Below are 20,748 nucleotides of genomic sequence, written 5' to 3'. Positions count from 1 at the left end.
GGGATAAGAAGCAGAAGCAGGAAGGTGTGAGATCATTTTTGAAATGATACAGAGGTGGGAATGACGGGAACCAAGGGTGGGGTGGGGCAGGCAACAGATGACCAGGCCGAGGGGCAGACGGGGGCCACGGCCATGGGATGATTGATAGCACACTGCAGATTCTGTCAAAAGACAGGGCCTTCGGGAGAAAGGAGGGGGAAGTCTTCTGAACCCCATCTGGGAAGGGAGTTAGGCATTCATGGGGGGAGCGGTCTGGCCGGCTGAGCAGGGCTCAAGCCTCTTGAGGAAAAAAGATGCCATTTTTAAAAGGGCTTTTATTACATTCTCCCCACACGGCGTCTCTGGCCACATTGCCACAGCCCTGGGGCGTGCCCACCAGGGAAAGGGCTCCGTCAGTGTTCTCCTGTGGCCGAAGCTGAACTTGTCCTTGTAGACGCTGAGCCGGCCTTTACTTGGTGGATCTGGTGTTTGGCTGCTTCCGGAGGGACTCAGAACCTGGGGGCGGGAGGGCCACTGCGGGCACTGGTAGCTGAGGGCAGTCTCCGGTGTAGGGGGTGTAGGGATGGGGGGGGGGGCTCGTCTCAACGCACACCCTGAGAAATGCTCCTGAGATGCTGGGAGGGGCCAAAACGTCCAGCTCCGTCCTGGGGGCGCGGTGGGCAGCTGTGGCCAGGCCGCTCCTCCTAAGGACAGTCCTGGGGAAAGTCAGCCCTTCCCAGAAAAGACAGGACTGGGCGGGCCGGGGCTGGAGCAGGACCGGCCTGAAGGGCTGTGAGTGAACAGGGGGCCAGGCTTGGGCTCTGTTTGCCGCAGCTGGCTGGAGAGTCCCTTCTCTCTCTCAGCCTCAGTCTCCCCTTGTGTCTAACGAAGAACTTGGCCCCTCGAGCGCTCCTCACAGGATCTTCACAGCTGTTCTGCTGTGTTGGCCTACGCATGCTCGGTATGTTGCAAATGAGTGTGCCAGGTGGGCATCCCATCCACGTTGGGAGTGTGCGCGTGTTCAGATGGGGGGCTCCTGCATGCACGTGTTGGGGGCTTGGTGAGGGAGCCGGAGCCCAGTCTGCCGGCTTCGGCGCCAGCCAGGCTTTGAACGCTGCCACTGGAGGGGCCGGGGCGGGGGGGAGCCCCGGCCTCAAAGGAAGTTGGGCTCCCGCACCACGAGGCAGGGCGGGCCCCCGCCGCCCCCGCCGCCATCCAGGGGTCGGTACACGAAGTGGAAGTCGCGCTTGGGCTCGCTGCGCAGCAGGTAGCCCTTGATGCGGTGGGGCAGCGCCTCGTCCGCCAGCTGGAAGCAGCGCCCGTCGACCAGCACGAAGAGCCGGTAGTCCTGGGGCTGCAGCACCTCGAATTTCTCCGCGCACTGAGCGCACAGCGCCTCGGCCAGCGTGTCGGTCCGCGACGCCAGCGTCCGCGACTGCCGCTCGGGCTCCAGGTACGACACGCAGATGAAGTCCTGCGGGAGGGAGACGGAGGGGTCTTGCGTCACCGGGGGTGGGGGGCATCCCGTCTCAATCCCGTCTCACCCCCACCCCGACGCTGGGAGCTTGCAAGGCGCCGAGGGGCTGAGTGGCCTCGGACAAGTCCAATGCCCTCTCTGGGCCCCCGGCTCCTCTCTACACAGAGAGGGGACTGCAGGGGCGGGTTGGAAGTCGGGGGGTTGGAAGTAGGAGCATCTGCGGCTGACCCTGCCGTGTGACCTCCGCAAGGCAAGGTCCTTCTCTCTCTGAGCCTCGCCTCCCAACGGGCTGACCATTCTGGGGGAGTCAGACGGGGCGGGTCTCGGCAATGAGGAGTGAGCACGCCCCCTGGTGGCCAGTCCGCGGGTTCATCCGTCACCCACTTTCTCAACAATTCCTCCCGAGGCTCCCCCTGCATTCCCACCCCAGGCCCGACGCTGGGGCACCGAGGCTGGCATAAATAAAATCGAATGTGCAGACCCCAGGACCAGCAGCCCACGGTGCAGCTGGAGCTAAGGCTGGCGAAACAGTTCAGTCCTTAAGGCTGGAAACAGTTCAGCCTGGGGGGTGGAGGTTCCTCGTTGCAGGGGCCGGAGGGGGGCTTAGTGAAAGGGTAGGGGAGCTGGGCCTGAAGGCGGGTTTAGGACGGAGGGAGAGGGGCACCGCCCGAGCTAGGCGGGCAAGGGTGAGGCAATGCCTGTGGGGCTGGGTATAGGAGCACACGCACAAACCTGAACAGCATCTACACCTTCCAAGAGCCCCAGAGGGAGGACCAGGTGGTGGAAGGATGGGCCCTTGAGTTCCCGCCTGGCTTTGAATCTGCTCCCATGCACTGTGTGACCTTGACCTCTCTACGCCTCCATTTCCTCATCTCTAAACTGGGATGACACCAGTCCCTTACAACCTTGGCTGGGAGGAAGCAGACAAACTAGCTCAGCGCCTGGAAGAGTCCCCTTTCCCCCCAGCACTTTGAGGGCAGGTAGGAAGCGGTGTGTGAGGGGCTGCCCCCTTGTGGAAGGCTGGTCGCAGTACAGCTGTCTGACCATAGGGAAGATGATGAGGACGAACAAGGCGACCGCGACTTAAGAGTGATGATAACTATGGTTACAGGGTGGTGAGTGCAGACGAGTCGCTGAGAGGAAGCAGGGGGTGGTGCCCTCCCTGGACCCCGGAAATAGTGCTGGGGGGCTTCCTCATCCCCCATCCAAGCCTCTCTCTTAAGCTTTACCTCCCCAGTGAGAGGCACTGATGCTCTGCCTGGTTTAGCACTGGGAACCTACAAAGTAGAAGCAAGAAGTGAGCAATGCCATGGTCAGACATGGGCCAGCAGAGCCCCTGTTGCCAGAGTTGGTGGAGAGACGGGTGTTCCAGGAGGGGATGGGGAGCAGTGATGTGCTGGAGGCCTCCTGTACCAACTTATGCTGGCTCACAACCAGCTTGAGAAAGCCAATCGCGTACATCTCTTTCCAATTCCAAGTTCAGCAATCCCAAGTTAGTAGATTGAAATTGGCCATGATGGGAGTATTTGCACCATGGAAATTGACAGCAGCTAAAATCAGAGCTGCCTTTTTTCTCCCCAGAAGCCAGTTGGTAAATATTATCAAGACACCATTGATAAGTGGTGGGGGGATATCATCTTGGCAGCCTAGAACATGTACTTGGGAGGCAGAGCTCATCTGATCCACTGAGTCCCGAAGAGGGGCAGGGACTGCTCCTGGCCACATAGCAAGCTAGTACAGAGCTGGGTCCAGACCTCCACGCTTTTGCCTCCCGGGCCTGGGCTCTATCTGTTACAGTGGGGCCATCTTGAAAGCCAGGGGTGGGGTTCAGGTCTAGTGTGCTCCAGGTGCCAAGGTGAGACGGTAGAGTGTTTACAGCTCTGGATTGCTGCCTGGCCTGATGTTTTAATGTCTTCGTTCTGCACACACCCCTATCCCAATCTGTCCCAGGCCCTGGGCTTGGGGCCCCTCAGACATGTGAGTCACGGGCCCTCCCTTCCAGGGCAATGGCTTCATACACAGATGGTCACAACATGGTGTGATATATGCCATGGAGATATAATGGGGGAAGTAGCAGCAAGAAACACAGAGGAGGGCATCCAACCTGGGCCATAGGGAGTGGGAGACGGGTGGGGAGGTCGTTCAAAGAAGACTTCTCAGTGAAACTGAGGACAGGCTGTGGCAGCAGTGTGGGGCCAGAGGCTGAGTGCCAGGGAGTGGAGCTCCGCACGTTCAGGGTATCGGGGGCAGCTTGACTGGACGCAGCGTGGGGGTGTGTGGGGTGATGAGACTGTAGGAGGCAGGATTCCCGCCGTCCATGGCTTGAATACTGAGTGTGTCTAGAGAGAGGTGGGGAGGGATGGTGGCTGGATTGGAGGGGCAGGCTAGGCGCAGAGGCACCGTGGCAGCATTTGTCCAGAAACAAAAGGGGCAAGGCCGTGGATCAGGCCGTGGGCTCCCCAAAGTGGGACTGGCAAGACTATGTCCATATCTCCAGGCCCAGCTGGGCACTAGGACATTAGGACACTCAAGACACTAAGGAGTGTTGGACAAAAGTCTCATTCCTCCCATCCTGTCTTGCCTGCTCAACTAAAACACCGATGCTGCCTGGAGAGACTTTTCTAAAGTATCCCGTCGATGTCGGGCTCCTGGGCTGGGGGGCCACGGGATTGGCGTCAGCGGGACGGTCCCGCCGGCCCCCACCCACCCTGAGTCCCACGCATCACCTGCACGGAGGAGCGCGAGGCCCGGGCCTTGTTGAGCGTGCGCCGGCGCTCCCAGCGGTGGATGGAGTCCTGCACCTCCATGCTCAGCTGCCGGGTCACCGTGATCTTGTCGTAGTTCTTGATGTGCTCCAGAGCCCCGTACGTGGTGGTCAGGTAGTAGGAACCTGCGGAGACCAGGATGTGGAGGCTGAGCTGGGACCCCTCCGCCTGCTTCTCCAAGCTCCGCCCACCGCCGCAGCACCCTCCCCTGCGGAGCTGCAACCCTGAGCTCACCCCTGCAAATGCACACGCTCCCTGAAGTCCAGCGTTACCCCTCCCCAACCCCGTCCCAGCTGTCAGGCTCTGCTCAAAGACTGTCTTTGGCTCCCCTTCCGGACGGAACTTATTTATCTTTTTAATGTTTATTTATTTTTGAGAGAGAGAAAGAGAGCGTGAGAGCGAGAGCGCACGTGCCGGAGGCGGAGTGAGTGGGGAGGGGCAGAGAGAGAGAGAGGCAGAGGACCGGAAGCGGGCTTTGCCCTGGCAGCGGCGATCGGATGCAGGGCTGGAACTCAGGAACCGAGATCATGACCTGAGCTAAAGTCTGTAGCTCAACCGACAGAGCCACCCAGGAGGCCCTCCCAGGACTTCTTGATTGAAGAGAGGAACCAGCCCCTTACTCTGATTCACACCATTATTATTACACCGTGAGTCACCTGCAGCCCCAAGCATGCCTGTTGCATTGGATGAAGCTGCCAACACATGTCTACAAATTCCACACCAATATGGAAAAAGTCCACACCCTGGCTGGGGAGGTTGTGAGCTAATGTCACGGCTAACACAGAACTTGGGCTGGCATCACGTATCAGAGAAGAGCCAATAAACCACGCATGCGCATCCCTTTGTAGTTGAGCTTAAAGCCAACTGTGCCGGGCACCCTTCCCTGGGGCCCCAGCCCTTGCTGCCCTGAGAGCCCATCTCCTCTAGTTGGCATGCCTCCAAGGCACTGTCCCCACCTGTGATCATGTCTCCCTGGCTAGTAATGGAGGAGCTGAGTACAGTGCACTGACTGGGAGCGTTCAGGTTTGGAGTCAGAGAGCACAGTCCAGGTCTGAGCCCTTCAGCAGCCAGCCCTGTGATCTCGGGGGAATCACTGTCCTCTCTATGCCTCAGTTTCCTCATTTACTTTTCCCAGAATGTTGTAAAAAGTAAATGAGATGAATACTGTCGAGTGCAGGCCTTAATCGAATGTGAGTAATGCAGGTAGTTAGGTGACCTAAGGGAGATGCTCTAGAGGCTTCTCACCCTCTCCCAGACAACTTCCCCTTGACTTGGGGCCATGCCATGCAGTGCCTGCCAGGACCACTAGGTGGCAGGCAACCCCTCCCACCGTGAGTTTGGGAGCTGGTTGTTTCCTTTGGGGAGAGTGTTGTCCTTTGATGGAGAAAACTCACGACCCCTTTAAAGATATTTGCACAGGGGCACCTTGGTGGCTCAGTTGATTAAGCGTCCAGCTTCACCTCAGGTCATGATCTCATGGTCCGTGAGATCAAGCCCTGTGCTGACGGCTCAGAGCATAGAGCCTGCTTAGGATGCTGTCTCCCTCTCTCTCTGTCCCTCCCCCACTCACACTCTGTCTCTCAAAAATGAATAAATGTTAAAATTTTTTAAAAATTAAAAAAAATGTTTAAATGTTAAAAATGTTTAAAAAAAATTTTTTAATAATAATAAAAAAAGATATTTGCACAGCATGGCCAGCTGTCAATCAGTGCAGAGGGGATGTGGGCAAAGGTGACCATGGGGGTGCTTCTAGAAGAGGTTTGGATTTTGAGCTGGCTCCAGCCAGGTGCACAGCAGCTGCCAGGGTCTCCCGTCTGCCCGTATTTGCCCAGATTTGTGGGAGCTGCAGAGAGAGAGGCTAGAAGGAGGCTGGGATCCGATCAGCCCAATGTTCAGGCGCTCTCTACTTCTTATATGAAGTCCCTGATCTCTCATGCCTGATAAGCCTGCTTCAACGAAAGCAGGACCCAATCACTGGTCTTTTTACCAAATTAGCAGCACTCAGAACCAGCTGAAAGAACATGAGGGTCTCAAAGAATGCAGTCAGACTCGCAGGGCCTTTGGTTGAATGCAGGATGCTGGGGCACCCAGACAGTGTGAAAACCCCACATCTAGCCCAGCACATGTGCTTTCCCAAGCCGGAGACGTTACGGGACTTGTCCAAGGTCTCCAGCCAATCAGAGGCAGAACCGGGGCCGAAATCCAGCCTGCAAACCGCTCTTTTTACTACACTGGTATTAGTTCTCCTCTTAAGATGGAGGAACTGACGTTCTCTAGAGTGGGGGCTCCCTGAGAGCCTGCCCCGTCCCAGGCATCTCTGAGCTCCTCAGAGCACCCACCCCCCTATAAGGCAGGCTCTTCTTTGTATCTGAGCCTCAGGGGCTTTGGGAACGGAACACCCTGTGTGCCATACCAGCCAGTTAGGACAGGCGGCAAAGCTGGGGAAACGCAGGAACGTTGTCCCCCTCGTGCTCTGTCCCTCTGCCCCTCGGCCCAGTTACTTCTAGATGAAGGTCTGCTGGCTGTCAGACTTGAAGGGTGGACGCCCCGGCCCAAGCTGAAGACACCCACATCATCTCACTACCGGAGGCCTCGCCTATGAGGCCGGGCCTGTCCTGGGTGCTGGGACTTCCCACCTTGACTAGCAGAGTAGGAACAGAGAGAGGTACAGGGAGGCCTCTTGGTATATGCAGCATGATGTAAAGCTGGTCCTCTGGGCTTCAGAGCTGCCACGGGCAGGCTCTGTCACCAATGTCGGTGGGGGCCGGGAAGGGATGCTGGGAGGGACCGTATACAGTGCATGGCAAGGCTGTGTGTGCCCTGCCCGCCTCTTTACTTCCAGCAAACACCTCAAGGATTCCTTAGAAATCTTCCCACGTGGGGGTGCCTGGGTGGCTCCACTGGGTAAGCATCTGACTTCAGCTCAGGGTTCGTGGGTTCGAGCCCCGCGTTGGGCTCTGTGCTGATAGCTCAGAGCCTGGAGCCGGCCTCAGATTCTGTGTCTCCCTCTCCCTCTCTGTCTCTCCCCAGTTTGTGCTCGCTCTCTCTCAAAAATAAAAAAATAAACCTTAAAAAAAAAAAGGATCTAGGTTCTAAAAAAAAAAAAAGAAATCTTCCCATGGAGCCAGAGACTGACTACTTCAGTTTGAAAGAGGGCAGGGTACAGGGTATTCAGGCAGCCTTGGGTCAGAAACTGTAAACTAAGACCTTTATGTATTTACTGGTACTTGCCTTATCTCAAAAGCACTTAACATAGCCCAGAATAGACCAGCATTCCCGCCTGAAGGACCTTTGCTTTCCTACCCAAACCCCGGGTAGCCTCAGGAATAGAAAGAAGGATCCTAGGAGGCCATGGCAGGATTGTGGTGGGGATCGCAGGCCCATTAGGAGAGGGTAGCTGGGCCAAGGACGTCCCTGCCCTCTCCCTGTTCAGCTGCTATGCCTGGCCTGGAGCCTCCTTTGGCCATAAAGATTCAGGCTGAGAAGGGAGTAGGGGTCATAGTGGCCAAGGCTTGGCTGACCACTGCTAGAGAGCAAGCCAGGATTCAGACCATGGCAGAGCCCCATGGTCTAGCTCCATTATTCCACCCCTCAAGTGTTTTTCTCCAACACTGTGTCTAAGACACTAGAAAAACCTATGGGGTTGGGGCTAGTTTTTTAATAGGATTTGTAAGTGATTTCTTCCCAGGTACATCAGCAGCAGTGCCCTTGGTGGAAAATTTGAAAGATGGATAGGTGGGTTGGTGGATGGATGGATGGATGGATGGATGGATGGATGAAAGAAAGGGTGGGTGGATGGGTAGGTGCATAGGTATACGGGTAGATGAATGAATGGGTGGGTGGGTAGGTATATGGGTAGATGGATGGATGAATGGATGGATGGATAGATAGATAGATAGATAGATAGACAGATAGATAGATAGATAGATAGAATAGATGGGTGGATGGATGATGGATGGATGGATAGACAGATGGGTGGGTGGATGATGGGTGGATAGATGATGGATGGATGGACAGAGAGATACATGGGTGGGTGGATGATGGATGGATGGGTGGACGGGTGAGTGGATGGATAGGTGGATGGTGGATAGATGGATGGAAGGATGGATGGATAGATTGGATAGATGGGTGGGTGGATGATGGAGGGATGGATGGATGTACTGGGCAGCAGATAAGCACTGCTTAAGGAAGCCTGGCTTCTACTGAATTCCTACACCCTCTGGAAGACAGGTTGTTACAACTGCAGAACTTTTTTTGAGAGGAGAGAGAGAGAGAGAACCCATGCAAGTGCACGCACACACGAGTGGGGGAGGGGCAGAGGGAAAGGGAGAGAGAGAATCTTAAGCAGCCTCCATGCCCAGAGTGGAGCCCGACACAGGGTTAACTGCAGAACATTTTTAACTAAAGAGGAGAAAAAATAGTTCCGGGGTTCCCAGGGCCCTAGTCAAAGTTATATGGGACAGCAAACTTCAAGGCTTTACATGCTCCCCTGAGTTTCCAAGAACTCACAGAACCACCCATGTCACACTGTCACCCCAGAGGCCAACACACGCTAAAAATGCAAACAGATGTAAAGTGGGCCAGCTTATCTCAAGAACCACAAGGCCCAAAGGGGACACTCGGGCCCCGAGAGTCTCACTTCATCCTTTGGGGCTGACGTGTCAGAGCTGATATCTGGGCTGTCTGCACCTCAAGGATTGTTGGTGGAGGAGTGGCCAAGGCAAAGTGGGTGGGGGGGAAGTGGTGGGAAGGAGGAAAGGGGAAGGGAAACTGAGCATGGGGTGAGCAAACACACCTCTGCCATCATCCTACTCGGGAGTGCAGGTTCCATGTCCCAGCACCAACCTTCTCTCACGGACACAGGACCTGGCCACGGCTGAATGAGGAGGGGGCCGACAGTTCCCAGGGCCACCCCTGTCTAAGAACTGATCATTATTCCCTGCTCAGACTCCTTCCCTTGGTGGGTCCACCCACTGATTCAGCCTTGTCTTTTATGCTACCAGCAAATGCTGTTCCCTCTGTGAAGAATGCCTCTCCCACTTCTTTCACGGTCTGGCTCCTCTCCAGCCTTCAACACTCAGCTCAGGTATCACCTCCTCCTGGAAGCCCTCCCTGACTGCACAGCCTGGGCACCGCACGCCTATACACTGTGGACTTCCCATCATTCCAGCATCCATCACGCAGTGGTGACAGGGTCTCTTTACTGGCCCAGCTCCCCTGCTGGTCTGTGAGCTCCCGCAGGACAGGGCCCGTGTCCAGGCCCTGTGTCTTGTCCTCGGGGCTCAGTGGAATCTGGCATCCGGGAAGTTGCTTGTTGGGCTGTGCAGCGGACCCTGGCGGCCTGGAGAGGGGCCTGGGGTGGGGACTCACCCTCGCCCAGCTGCAGGGCAGGGTCCATGAGCTCCATCATGTACTCCACGTTGAGGAGCATCTCCGTGAGGTTGCTGCGGGCCAGGACGTACATGAGCACGGGCAGGAAGTCGTCTGCGCCGTAGGGCTTCCCTGGGAGGAGAAAGGGTGCAGAGAGTAGTGAGTGTGAGGTTCTCCTTGTGAGCCATTCTCTGCCCTCGGGAAGAGGACAGCGGTTCGCTGGGTGGGGGCCGGTCTCCCCTGGAAGAGGAACCTTGCAGCCTTCTCATGACTCAGGACAGGGGCAACCTGGGACCAGCCTACTCAGGGATGTCTGAGACACAGCCCAGGGTTAGGAAGAAGGAACTGAGAGAGCCACCCTCCACTGGAGTGGTCAAGTCCCAACCCCTCCCTCTTCCCCAGCTCTTCCCCCTCAATGCCCCTGGCTGCTTTTTTTTTTTTAAGATTTTATCCCTAAAGCAATCTCTATACCCAACGTGGGGCTCGAACTCACAACCCTGAGAATGAGTTGCACCCTCCACCGACAGAGCCAGCCAGGTGCCTCCCACCCTTGCTGCTTGCTTGGCAGTCAAGTTCATATCACACTTATTCAGGAAGCCATCCAGAAGCAGCTGTCTAACAGTGATGTATTCGGGAGGGTCCCCTGTCCCTTTTAACCACATCTCCCTCTGCATCTGCAAAACAGAAAGCCCTCCCTCAATCAGTACTACGTGGTTGGAAATCCCACCATTCAACCTTTACTCTATTGGGTTAAGCAGGGCCCTGTCCTGAGGGGTTCTTTTAACACGTAAATACCTCTGAAAGGAATAACTCATCACTTCTGCTTTTGTGGGAGATGTTCTCATGGCTCAGAGGATCTTGACAATAATAGATGCTGTGGGGAAGAGACAAGGGTGGACAGTGGGCCTGTGAGATGCCTCCCCTGTTGGGCTCCGGGATGGCTCTGGTGACTGACTGGCAATACAAAGGCACGGGCTGGATGTGGAGGGAAGAATTCCTACAAGGACAGAATCCCCTGGAGTCCCTCAGTTCGCACATTGGCATTCCCCCCTGTTTTTTTTAATGTTTGTATATTTTTGAAGGGAGAGAGAGAGCGTGAGTGGGGGAGGGGGAGAGAGAGGGAGACACTGAATTGGAAGCAGGCTCCAGGCTCCGAGCTGTCAGCACAGAGCCCCACGCGGGGCTCGAACCCACGAGCTGTAAGATCATGACCTGAGCCGATGTCGGATGCTTAACTGACTAAGCCCCTCAGGCGCCCCAGGAGGAGTCTTGCTCATAAGAGCCCACCCGCTCGCTCGCTCATTCATTCATTCATTCATTCATTCATTCATTCATTCACTTAAGCCCTCGTACTAACCACCCTATTCCTTGGGTGTCACCTGCCCAGGTGACAAGATCTGATTTTTTCTGGATTCCAGCAGGGACCAGAAAGATGTGAGTAAAGGAGATGGTGTGACAGAGGTTTGAGAAGAGTGGAAGCTCAGTGTTGAGTTTAGCAGCCCCTCCGAGGCCCTGTGTCCCGCTGCCCATGCCTGCACAGGCCGCCCACCCCTGGGCGCCGGGAGGCACGATCGAGCCGCGCTTCCGTGGGCTCCGTGTGTCCACGCCTCTCCAGCACAGGCCAGCGCGCTCCTCCTCTGTCCTCCACGCTCCCCACGGTACAGTGCTGGCACCGCGGGGGCCTCTGACGATGTCTCTCCCATGGGGGCCCCTTCTGCTTACAACCCATCCTTGGTCGGTTTCCCAGAGAACAGTGTGCCCTGTGGCCGGCTTCCTGGCCACACTCAGTTCCTACATCTGCAAAATGGGGCCAGCAGCACGAGCCCTGATGGCCTTTCGGGGTTTTTGAGAGAATAAGGTGAGCAAAACAGCAAAGTGTTTGGTACCTATCAAGTGCTACGGAAAAGTGAGCTATTACTGACGTCTCTGTTCTGCTGTCTCAAGGGGCCTCCGTTTTCCCACCTGTGAAATAAACAGGCTGAAGGGGTTGGTAACACACAGCACTGAAAAGCAGAGTCGGACCCAGAGCGTGAGCCTCAATGCACTTCTTACCAGCTGTGTGACCTGGGCTGACTGCTTGACCTCTCTGAGCCTGTATTTCTAGTCATGCATGATGTGCCACAGATTACACGACATCCCATAGGATTTTGGTGAGAATTCTATACAAGGATTTAAGGATTTACCCATAGCACTCCCACATGCTCCCATGGAAATGTCTTCTTCCCATTCCAGTTCTGTGTGTGTGTGTGTGTGTGTGTGTGTGTGTGTGTGTGCGCACACAGGTGTGTGTTTAATGTTTATTTACTTATTTTGAGGGGGGGAGGGGTAGAGAGAGAGGGAAAGCAAGAATCCCAAGCAGGCTCCGCACTGTCAGCACAGAGCCTGATGCAGGGCTCAAACCCACGAACCATGAGATCATGACCTGACCCGAAATCAAGAATCGGACACTTAACTGTCTGAGCCAACCCAGGCACCCCTGCAGCTCTGTGTCCCAAGGCTCTCTGGTTATTTGTTTCAAAATTCCTGTCCCGTCCCTACACAAAATTAATCCATTTTGGAGAAAGCTCTCCCCTAAACCTTTATAAGCCAGAGACACAACCAACGAGTTCCTGGGGAAAGATTTTGTGCCGGGGGATGTTTTTCATGCTGATAATTTAATTATTAGAATCCTGGCCTACAGGAGATTCTTTTCTTGTTTGAGTTACGAGTTAGGAACTGATGTGAAACAGTCCTGTGCCTTTTGGAATGCACCTATAACTCACGCACCGGCTTAGAGCTGATTGAATTTTTACTGAATTTTACTAGAACACTGATTTCGTCCTGGTATTGTGTTAATAGCTCACCAAGGGATACAATCAGGCAAGCAAATTTGCTTTTGAGCAGTGGTTCTCCGCCGGGGTGGTTCTGCCCTTCAGGGGCCACTTGGCAGTATCTGGAGTCCTTTTGGGTTGTCACATCAGAGTGGGGGTGCTACTGGCACCTGCGATGCCCAGGACAACCCTCCATCATAAAGATTTACTCAGCCCCAAATGTCTATAGTTCTAAGGGCCAGAAGCTCTGCTTCCGGGGGCAGTGACTTTGGTCCAGCTCTGGCCCTCAGTTTAGGCTTCAGAGGCCCTCCGGACTGCGGCTCTGTGCCTTGTGGGGGGACAGAATGTGGTTCATGTGTTTCTTTGTCTCCCCATGCTCTCCCTGAGAAGCCTGGCCAATGCTCAGGAAGAGCTTTGGGGCCCACTTCCTCAGTCCCCAGCACATTCTGCTTAGCCACCTACTGCAAGGGCTCCCGTGATCCCACGACTGTCCCTCCAGCTACCCGTGAACATCCCCTTTCTGTCTCCCCGGGACACAGAGCAGGGCACAGCAGCGGTGAGCAGGAAGGGGTGCCTCCCCAAGTTCCCCAGGCTCCGGTGGACCTTTACAGACACCCCACGAGTCCTTCCCCTCGCCAGGGGCCAAACCAAGTGTTTCGTCATTTCCTGGAAACCAGCCCTGGCTGCAAACTTTCCCATTTCTGTCAAGGAGCCCACGGCTCCTTGCCCGTCCCAGGGTGCAAGGCCTGGGAGTCCCCTTCTTCCTCTGGGGTTCTCTGTTCCCTGTGGCCAGGCAGGTCAGAGCCCCAGACGAATCTTCCTTCTAACTGCTCCCTGCACTCACATTTTGCTTTTTCCGGCCCTACTTCCCTGTGCCTGCCCTCCCAACAGGGTCTCTGTCCTTTGATCCACTCTGTCCACTAACCCATCTCCTGCGAGTATAGCTCTGATCATGCTATTTCTCTTCTCAAGAACCATCAATGGCTCCCCCCTGCTTAGAGAATCAGGTCTGGATCTCTTACCCTGACATTCAAGGCCTTCCACAACTGGGCCCATAAACACCTGTCCAGTATGATTACTCTCTTGCAGCCACACTGTCTAGCTGATGGCCTGAGAACAAGTCACCTGCATTCCGGCCCCTTGGTATTTGCCACAGTCACCTATCGGGCATGGCTTGTCCTTACCTTCCCCCTCCCACACAGCACCAACATTTGTGGGCCATTCTAAAAGCAAAGCATATTTTATAAATATTATACCAATGGATTCCTGAAACAACTCTGTGAGGTGGGTTAGATCCATTGTGCCCACTTTATAGATGAGGAAAGTGAGCCCCAGTGAAGTTAAGCTACTTGCCTAAGGTTGCATGGCTAGGATGTGGTGAGCCAGGACTTGAATCTAACTTTTTCTTACCCACAATCCCAGGTACCTGGTACCTCAACATTCTTCCTTCAAGTTCCACCTCCTCCACGAAGCCCTCCTAGACTGCCCCCAGCCACCACTGCTTATTCTACATTCCAACTTCCAGCTCAGAACGACATGCTGCCTTCATCACCTTCTCACACAACATTCCTCCGAATCATGGGCCATTCCCCGAACTCCATTCCTCGTGCCTTTGCACACCCATTTCCCTCTGCCGGGGACACCTTCCCTAGCTCTCCCGAACAAACTTCTCCTTCCTTGCCCTCTCCCACATCCTCAGGCACAGGTGAGCACTTCCTGCTCCAGCCCCCAAACACCTCGACTTCAGAGCCTGCCCTTTTCCTTGGACTATGAGCTCCTCGAGGGCCAGGACGGAGGCTGGGTGAGCTTGGGCAAGTCTCTTAACCTTTCTGAGCCTCTGCCCCATCACTGCCTTTCCAGTCCCCAGCACAGGGCTTGGGACGTTGGACATTGACAACGGACTGAATGGAGCCACATGTGTGCTCCCACTGGCCTCCGCTCTGTCCTGTCCAGGGCTGGGGCCATGGTCAAGGATACTAGGATCCTCTGTGGGTCTTAGACAGCGGTGAGCTGGGAAATGGCCAACAACTGCCTCTCCGAAGGGAAAAATAAGCTCCGATTTGCAGGGTTTGCCAATTTCTGTGGTATAAATATTTCCACAGCGGCCCATTTCAAGCTACCGACATGAACGTGGAACGGGAGAGAGGCACATGATTAGCTCTCATGGCATGACCAGCTGACTCAGGACACCAGCGGCCCTGGATTCATCAAGCCCAATCTCACTGTGAGGAGGCCGAGGTTCAGAGACCAGAGAAATTTGCTCAAAGCCCCACAGCCAGTTAGTGATGGATCTATGACTAGAATCTGGGTCTCTCTTCGCTGATGTAGGTGGGAAAGGCCCACACAGACTCTCTGACTTGATAGCTACTTGCAGACAAACATAAGCCACAAGCATTGTTTAAATGCTCCAGCTCTCTGATATTCCAGGGCTAGGTAGGGCTGCGGTCTCCTTCCCATGAAGCCAGGAGCCCAAGGCACGAGCTCAGCCTGTGCACAGGGGGCCTCAGCCAGCAGCACTGGGATACGGAGGCACAGCTCCAAAGTAATTCTCCGTGATCAGAACATCTGGCTTGCACGGGTCAGAGACCACGTCCATCAGGCTGTGCCTCCCAGAGCCCTGCTGGGCCACAGCCCGCAGTGCCTGGTGATTTCTGCTTTCTTTTCGTGCCAAAGTCACATCTGTTTTCCATCAGTAGGTATGGGGGTGGGGGGCGGTGGGCAATCACACGTTAAAGGGCTGGCTCGGTGCCTCGTGCATATTTCATCGGCGGGCAGGTTTTCGAGGAGAGTTCTTTTTTTTTTTTAATTTTTTTTTAATGTTTATTTATTTTTGAGACAGAGAGAGACAGAGCATGAATGGGGGAGGGTCAGAGAGAGAGGGAGACACAGAATCCGAAGCAGGTTCCAGGCTCTGAGCTGTCAGCACAGAGCCCGACGTGGGGCTCGAACTCACGGACCGTGAGATCATGACCTGAGCCGAAGTCGGACACTTAACCGACTGAGCCACCCAGGCGCCCCTCGAGGAGAGTTCTGATAAAAAGGCGCTGAATGCGCTCGCCTCGTGCAGGCCGTGTGAGTACTGCATCAGGAAGCCCCCAACTCTGTCCCTTCACTGTGTGATCTGGGGCCGCTCACTCTGAGCCTCAGTCTTCTCACGTGAAAACGGGCTGATGATAAAACTCACTCAGACTTCAGACTGGGGGCGCCTGGGTGGCTCAGTCAGCTGGGCGTCCGACTTCAGCTCAGGTCATGATCTCACAGCTCGTAGTTCAAGCCCCGCGTCGTGCTCTGTGCTGACAGCGCGGAGCCTGGAGCCTGCTCTCTGCTCCTCCTGGAGCCTGCTCTCTGCCCCGCCTCTGCCCCTACTCACACTCTGTGTCTCTTGCTCGCTCTCAAAAATAAATAAACATTAAAAAAAAAAAATTAATTCCGATTGTCATGCCAGGTTGCTGTGAACCTCAAGTGAGTGGCTGGGTTAAAAATTAGGTTTTAGATCATTTGTCAATGATCTAAATGAGCAGTTGGCCTATCTTTCTGTAAAGGGCCAGGCAGTAGTTATTTTTAGTTTCGAGGGCTATGTGGTCTCTATCCCAACTACTGGATTCAGCAGTTGTAACAAACGCAGCCACAGATACTGTATATGAATGGGTGTGGCTGTTTCTATGAGTTTATTTACAAAATCAAGTAGGGGGCCAGAGTTGGCCTGCAGGCCATAGTTTGCAGACTCCTGATCTAGATAGAGGAAGGGTGTATCATCTTACTATAACTGTCCCTCCAAATTTGTTGACCGGGCTCTTACTGAAAGTGGTGGCTGATGCAATAGTCCTGGGGCAGACAAGGTACAGGACTGTGATGTGCTTTGACTCTTACTTTCCACCATGATTCCCACTTAAAGTCACTTCCTTCCTCCAGGAAGTATTAACTGAAGACCCCCACTTCCCACAAACTAGGTTAATGCCCTTATGATGGGTTTCCCCTGCCCTGTCCCTGCAGGATGGGAAAACGGATACTGTACATTAACTCAGAGAGGCCTCCCCTGACCACCCAACGCAGAGCAGCAAACGCCTCTGACATTCCCCAGACGCTTCTCCGTGTTTGATTCAGCCTGCTGGCACGTTTCAGCATCTAATGACATAGTTTATGCTTCTGGTTCCTTATTTATTACCTGCCTCGCCTCATAGAACGAAAGCTTTGTGAAGGCAAGGGTTTCACCGTGCTCACTGTTCATATCCAGTATTTCCACTGTGCCTGACCTGCACTAGGTTCTTTTTTTTTTAATGTTTATTTACTTTTGAGAGAGAGAGAGACAGAGACAGAGACAGAGTGTGAGCGGGGGAGGGGCAGAGAGAGAGGGAGACACAGAATCAGAAGCACGTTCCAGGCTCTGAGCTGTCAGCACAGAGCCCGATGCAGGGCTCAAACCCGTGAACCGCGAGATCATGACCTGAGCCAAAGTCGGACGCTTAACTGACTGAGCCACCCAGATGCCCCACGCACTAGGTTCTTAATAAATATATCTGCTAAATGAATGAATGGATACCATTTGTCACACAGTATGACTGTCGCTTGTTTAATGCTCCATTATCCCACTTGAATTGTGACCATCTTAAAAACAGGGACTGGGTTTTCCTGTTACCATCCATATTGTCATTTCTTGTCAGTCCCACTGTTGAATGAATGAACTTATTTGATAAACACACGGGATGGTAGGAAGTAGAGAGCAGCACCTATAACAGGAGGTGTTCAGTTTACTTTTATAGTGGAAGACTTTCATTTTTTTAATGTTTATTTATTTTTGAGAGGGGGGGGAGCACGTGTGTGCTGGGGAGGGGCAGAGAGAGGGGGAGAGAGAATCCCAAGCAGGCTCCCGACTGTCAGCACAGAGGCTGGCTCAGGCCTGGATCCCACCGAACCGTGAGATCACGACCTGAGCCAAAATCAAGAGTCTGACGCTTAACTGACTGAGCCACCCAGGCGCCCAGGGAAGCCTTTCATTAAAGGGTATTTTAGGCAGAACTTGGCTTCTCTGGTTGATTCACAGTGGGGGCTGGCCTGCTCTTCTCTCCCTCCACTGTCCCCTGCAAATGGCCCTCAGCTATGTCTGTGGCCTCTGGGGAGCTCTCGGCTGCCAGTTTGAAAACCACTGGTCTAGTCTGAACTCCCAGCTGCACGGCTGAAAGAGCGGGAGCCCAGGGAGGAGGGAAGAGGGGTGGAGGGTTCCCCACAGTCTGTGGCTGACGTGGGATGAGAAGCCAGCCCTCCGCCCACTGAACCCCCCTCCAAAGCTGCCCCGTTGGGTCATGTGGGCTTTCTGCAGACGCCGCTGAAGCCTCAGTTCTGCTTTGAGCCACACCGCATCCCCGAGGAAATTACTCCAGCTCACCAGGTTCCTCTTCGGGGAGCTCAGCCCGCGAGCCAGTCCAGCCACACAGGCCGCGGGCTCGGAGCCCTGCGGCCCAAAGTCCCAGCCTGGCTGGAAAAGGCGCGAGGCCTCCTCTGACTCGGGCCTGACTTCTCTGAGGTCCTCGCTGACGCCAGGACACCCCAGAGAGGGAGGACGGCGCACAGTTGGGTGCGGGACCTGGCTCCACTTGCCTGCTCGGGGATGACGCTGAGTGTGCTGCCCAGCTTCGCTGAGCCTCAGTCTCCTCGGCTCTAAAGTGGGGGCAACAATAGTGTCTACGCCTCAAGAAGTGGTTCTGAGGCTTCGGTGGCAAGACAGGTGGGCAGTGATGAACACGGTGCCCGTGGGGCTACCGTCATGTGAGAAATGCCAGCCAGGAGGGCAATGTGTCTTCTGATGCTCAGAGCACGACATCTTAGAGGGCCCGAGTGCCATTTCTGTTGTGCGGTGGGGGGGCGTAAAAGCAAGGTTGTGCTTTGCTTCCAGGCCTGGCCCTTGTGTTCTTTCTCTCTCTCTGTCACCTGGATGTCAATGCCCAGGAGGATTCAGACAGTCTCCCTCGGCCTGGATCCCTGAATGACTCCATGCAGCAGAGCCCCGCCCCCCCTTCTCCATCTGCTTGGACTTACATGAGTGAGAAATGCACTTTTATTGGGTAAGAGATTGCGGGGATTAGCAACATAGCTATAATACATAGCGATATATATATAATATATAGCAATATGTTACCGAATATAGCAGCAAGTATTTTCCTTAACTAATGACCTATTTATCTACCTATCTATATCTCTGTCAAGAAGACCAAAAAGAAATCCAACAAGATACTCATCATCTTTTTTCAACAACAAACATTATTAGTGACTTCTGTATCAGAAATCGGAGGAGACTTTTTTTTTTTTAACATAGATTAAAAAAAAAACCCAAGAGCCTGACCTCCCTCTGTGTCCCCCTGACCCGTGGTCAATGTCACAGGCTCCCCGGGGTCTGCCCTCGCAGCCTCTGCCCCCACCTGAACCAGCTATAGATTCCCAGCTGGCTCTGCGATGTCTGCGAGTGGGGTGAATGGTGAGGGGCTAGAGGGGCTCCAGGACCCTCAGACCACCACCCCTTTGGCCCTTACATCCAAACACCTGGCTGCTGGACACCCCTCCCCCAGGGTCAGGGGCCAGGTTCCATCTCGTGCGGCATGGCATCGGGGTGTTTACACGGACTACTGAAGGCACAGAAAAAAGGCAACCTCTTGGCCGTCATTGCCCCCCTCCTGCTGCCTGCTCTCCATCAAAAGAAGGTTCTTTCTGTTCTTTTAGAAAGCGCCCCGCATACGTACACACCACACTCCTCCCTCCTTCCTCCCTCTTGCATTTTGGGGCGGGGCTCTCGGGCTTGAATCTATTTCTCCTCAATGGCGGGGCCAGCCCTGTTCTTCGACACTGAGAAGGTTCTTAGACTTTGAGAAGGTGGGAAGAGCTTGTTGGTGGAAGCAACAGGAGAAATGATTCTAGAAGTTCTGGCTGCTCTCCCCAAGCCTCGCGAAGTCCTTGCTGCAGGATGGAGGGCCAAGCTTACCCAGAGCCATTTGTCTGCACGAACACCTGCTCTGCCTGACTCGGGCCCCTAAACTTGCCACCGTAGAGGAAGCACGTGACTGGGATTCAGGAGCCTTGGGATCTGTCCCTAGGCTGGCTGCTGCCTATAGTCACAAAAGCACAGGCTTTGGAGCGAGGAACTGTTGGCTTCAAATCCTGGTCCTTTTGAACGCTGGGCATAAAGAACAATAACCCTTCTGGGAAAGACGGCCCGGCCAGTTAACTCAGACGTCTCCAAGTTCAGTCCTTCTCTTTGAGCGCCAGTGGGCCTTGCCAGCATCCAGGCCACAGGGACACCACAGGCTATGGCCAGTGTCATGTCAGAGGTAGGCAGGTGGGGCTTCTTCCCTGGAGATGAGGGGGCTGGGGTGGGGGTGGGGTGGGAGGGAAGGGCTGTTTTCGGCTTTGAGTGGGTCAGTGGTAGAGGTAGGCGGGACCCAAGCTGGAGTGTGCCTCTCCACGGGGTCACCGATAGCTCCCAGAGCTTCCATGCAGGGCTGCTGGTCTGCGGGCCACACTTTTGAGCAGCAAGCCTCTGGAAGCATCTGGCAGGAGGGAGGTGTCGGCTGAGTGTCTGGGGATAGGGGGCCGGGTCCTAAGATCGCAGAATGTCGAAGTCAGAAGAGAATTTAAGAGTCAGTCGGGATCTGGCTGCAAGTGCATAACCTCAATCTAATCATGAGGAAACATCTGACAAACACAAAATGAGGAACTTTCATCAAAAAGAACCAACGGTGAGGGGGTGGGGTGGTGGGAGGGAAACCCGTATTCCTGCGAAACATCAATGTCATAAAAAAGCAAAGAGAGAAAGGCTGTGGAAATGTTGCAGGTTAAAGGAGGTAAGAGACACATGACAGCTAATTGTGATACCTGACTCCTGACCGGATCCCGAACGGGAAGAGGAAGAGCCAGCAAGGACCTTATTAGCTCCAGTGACAACCCGGAATACAGAGGGTGGCCGAGGTAAAAATATTGTATCAGCGTGAATTTACAAAGCAGACAACTTTACTGTCGTTATGCAAGGGAATGTCCCTGATACTGTTTTCTAAGGAAAAGTATCTAGGGGTAAAGGGCCAAGATGTAAGTAACTTAAGCTCAGATGATTCCGGAAGAACACTATGTATGCACAGAGAGTGTTTAAGTGATAAAGCCAATGAAACAAGATGTTAACAATCCACAAAGGGTATGTGGATGTTCCTATTAAAAAATGTTTATCTATTTTTGAGAGAGAGAGAGAGAGAGGGAGGGAGAGAGAGAGAGAGAGCCAGAGCGAGAGCAGGGGAGGGGCAGAGAGAGAAGGAGACACAGAATCGGAAGCAGGTTCCAGGCTCTGAGCTGACAGCACAGAGCCCGACGC

The 20,748-nt window shown here is 54.4% G+C and overlaps 1 protein-coding gene across 2 annotated transcripts in view; it reads right to left on the bottom strand.

Moving 5' to 3' along the window:
- Positions 1-296: 296 nt before the first annotated feature.
- RIN3 (Ras and Rab interactor 3) overlaps positions 297-20,748 on the bottom strand; it is a 124,422-nt gene continuing 103,970 nt past the window's right edge. For both annotated transcript variants that reach the window (XM_045060423.1, XM_045060422.1), the window contains exons 8-10: positions 9,592-9,723; positions 4,183-4,346; positions 297-1,453 (exon numbers count right to left, since the gene is read on the bottom strand). In XM_045060423.1, the coding sequence (XP_044916358.1) occupies positions 1,133-1,453; positions 4,183-4,346; positions 9,592-9,723 (617 nt within the window). In that variant the 3' untranslated portion in view covers positions 297-1,132. The remainder of the gene's footprint in view (positions 1,454-4,182; positions 4,347-9,591; positions 9,724-20,748) is intronic.

The sequence above is a fragment of the Felis catus genome, chromosome B3, assembly GCF_018350175.1.
Source record: "Felis catus isolate Fca126 chromosome B3, F.catus_Fca126_mat1.0, whole genome shotgun sequence".
NCBI classification, from domain to species: domain Eukaryota; kingdom Metazoa; phylum Chordata; class Mammalia; order Carnivora; family Felidae; genus Felis; species Felis catus.
Note: the sequence above shows the minus strand (reverse complement) of the source record. Positions and strands in the feature narration are given on the sequence as shown.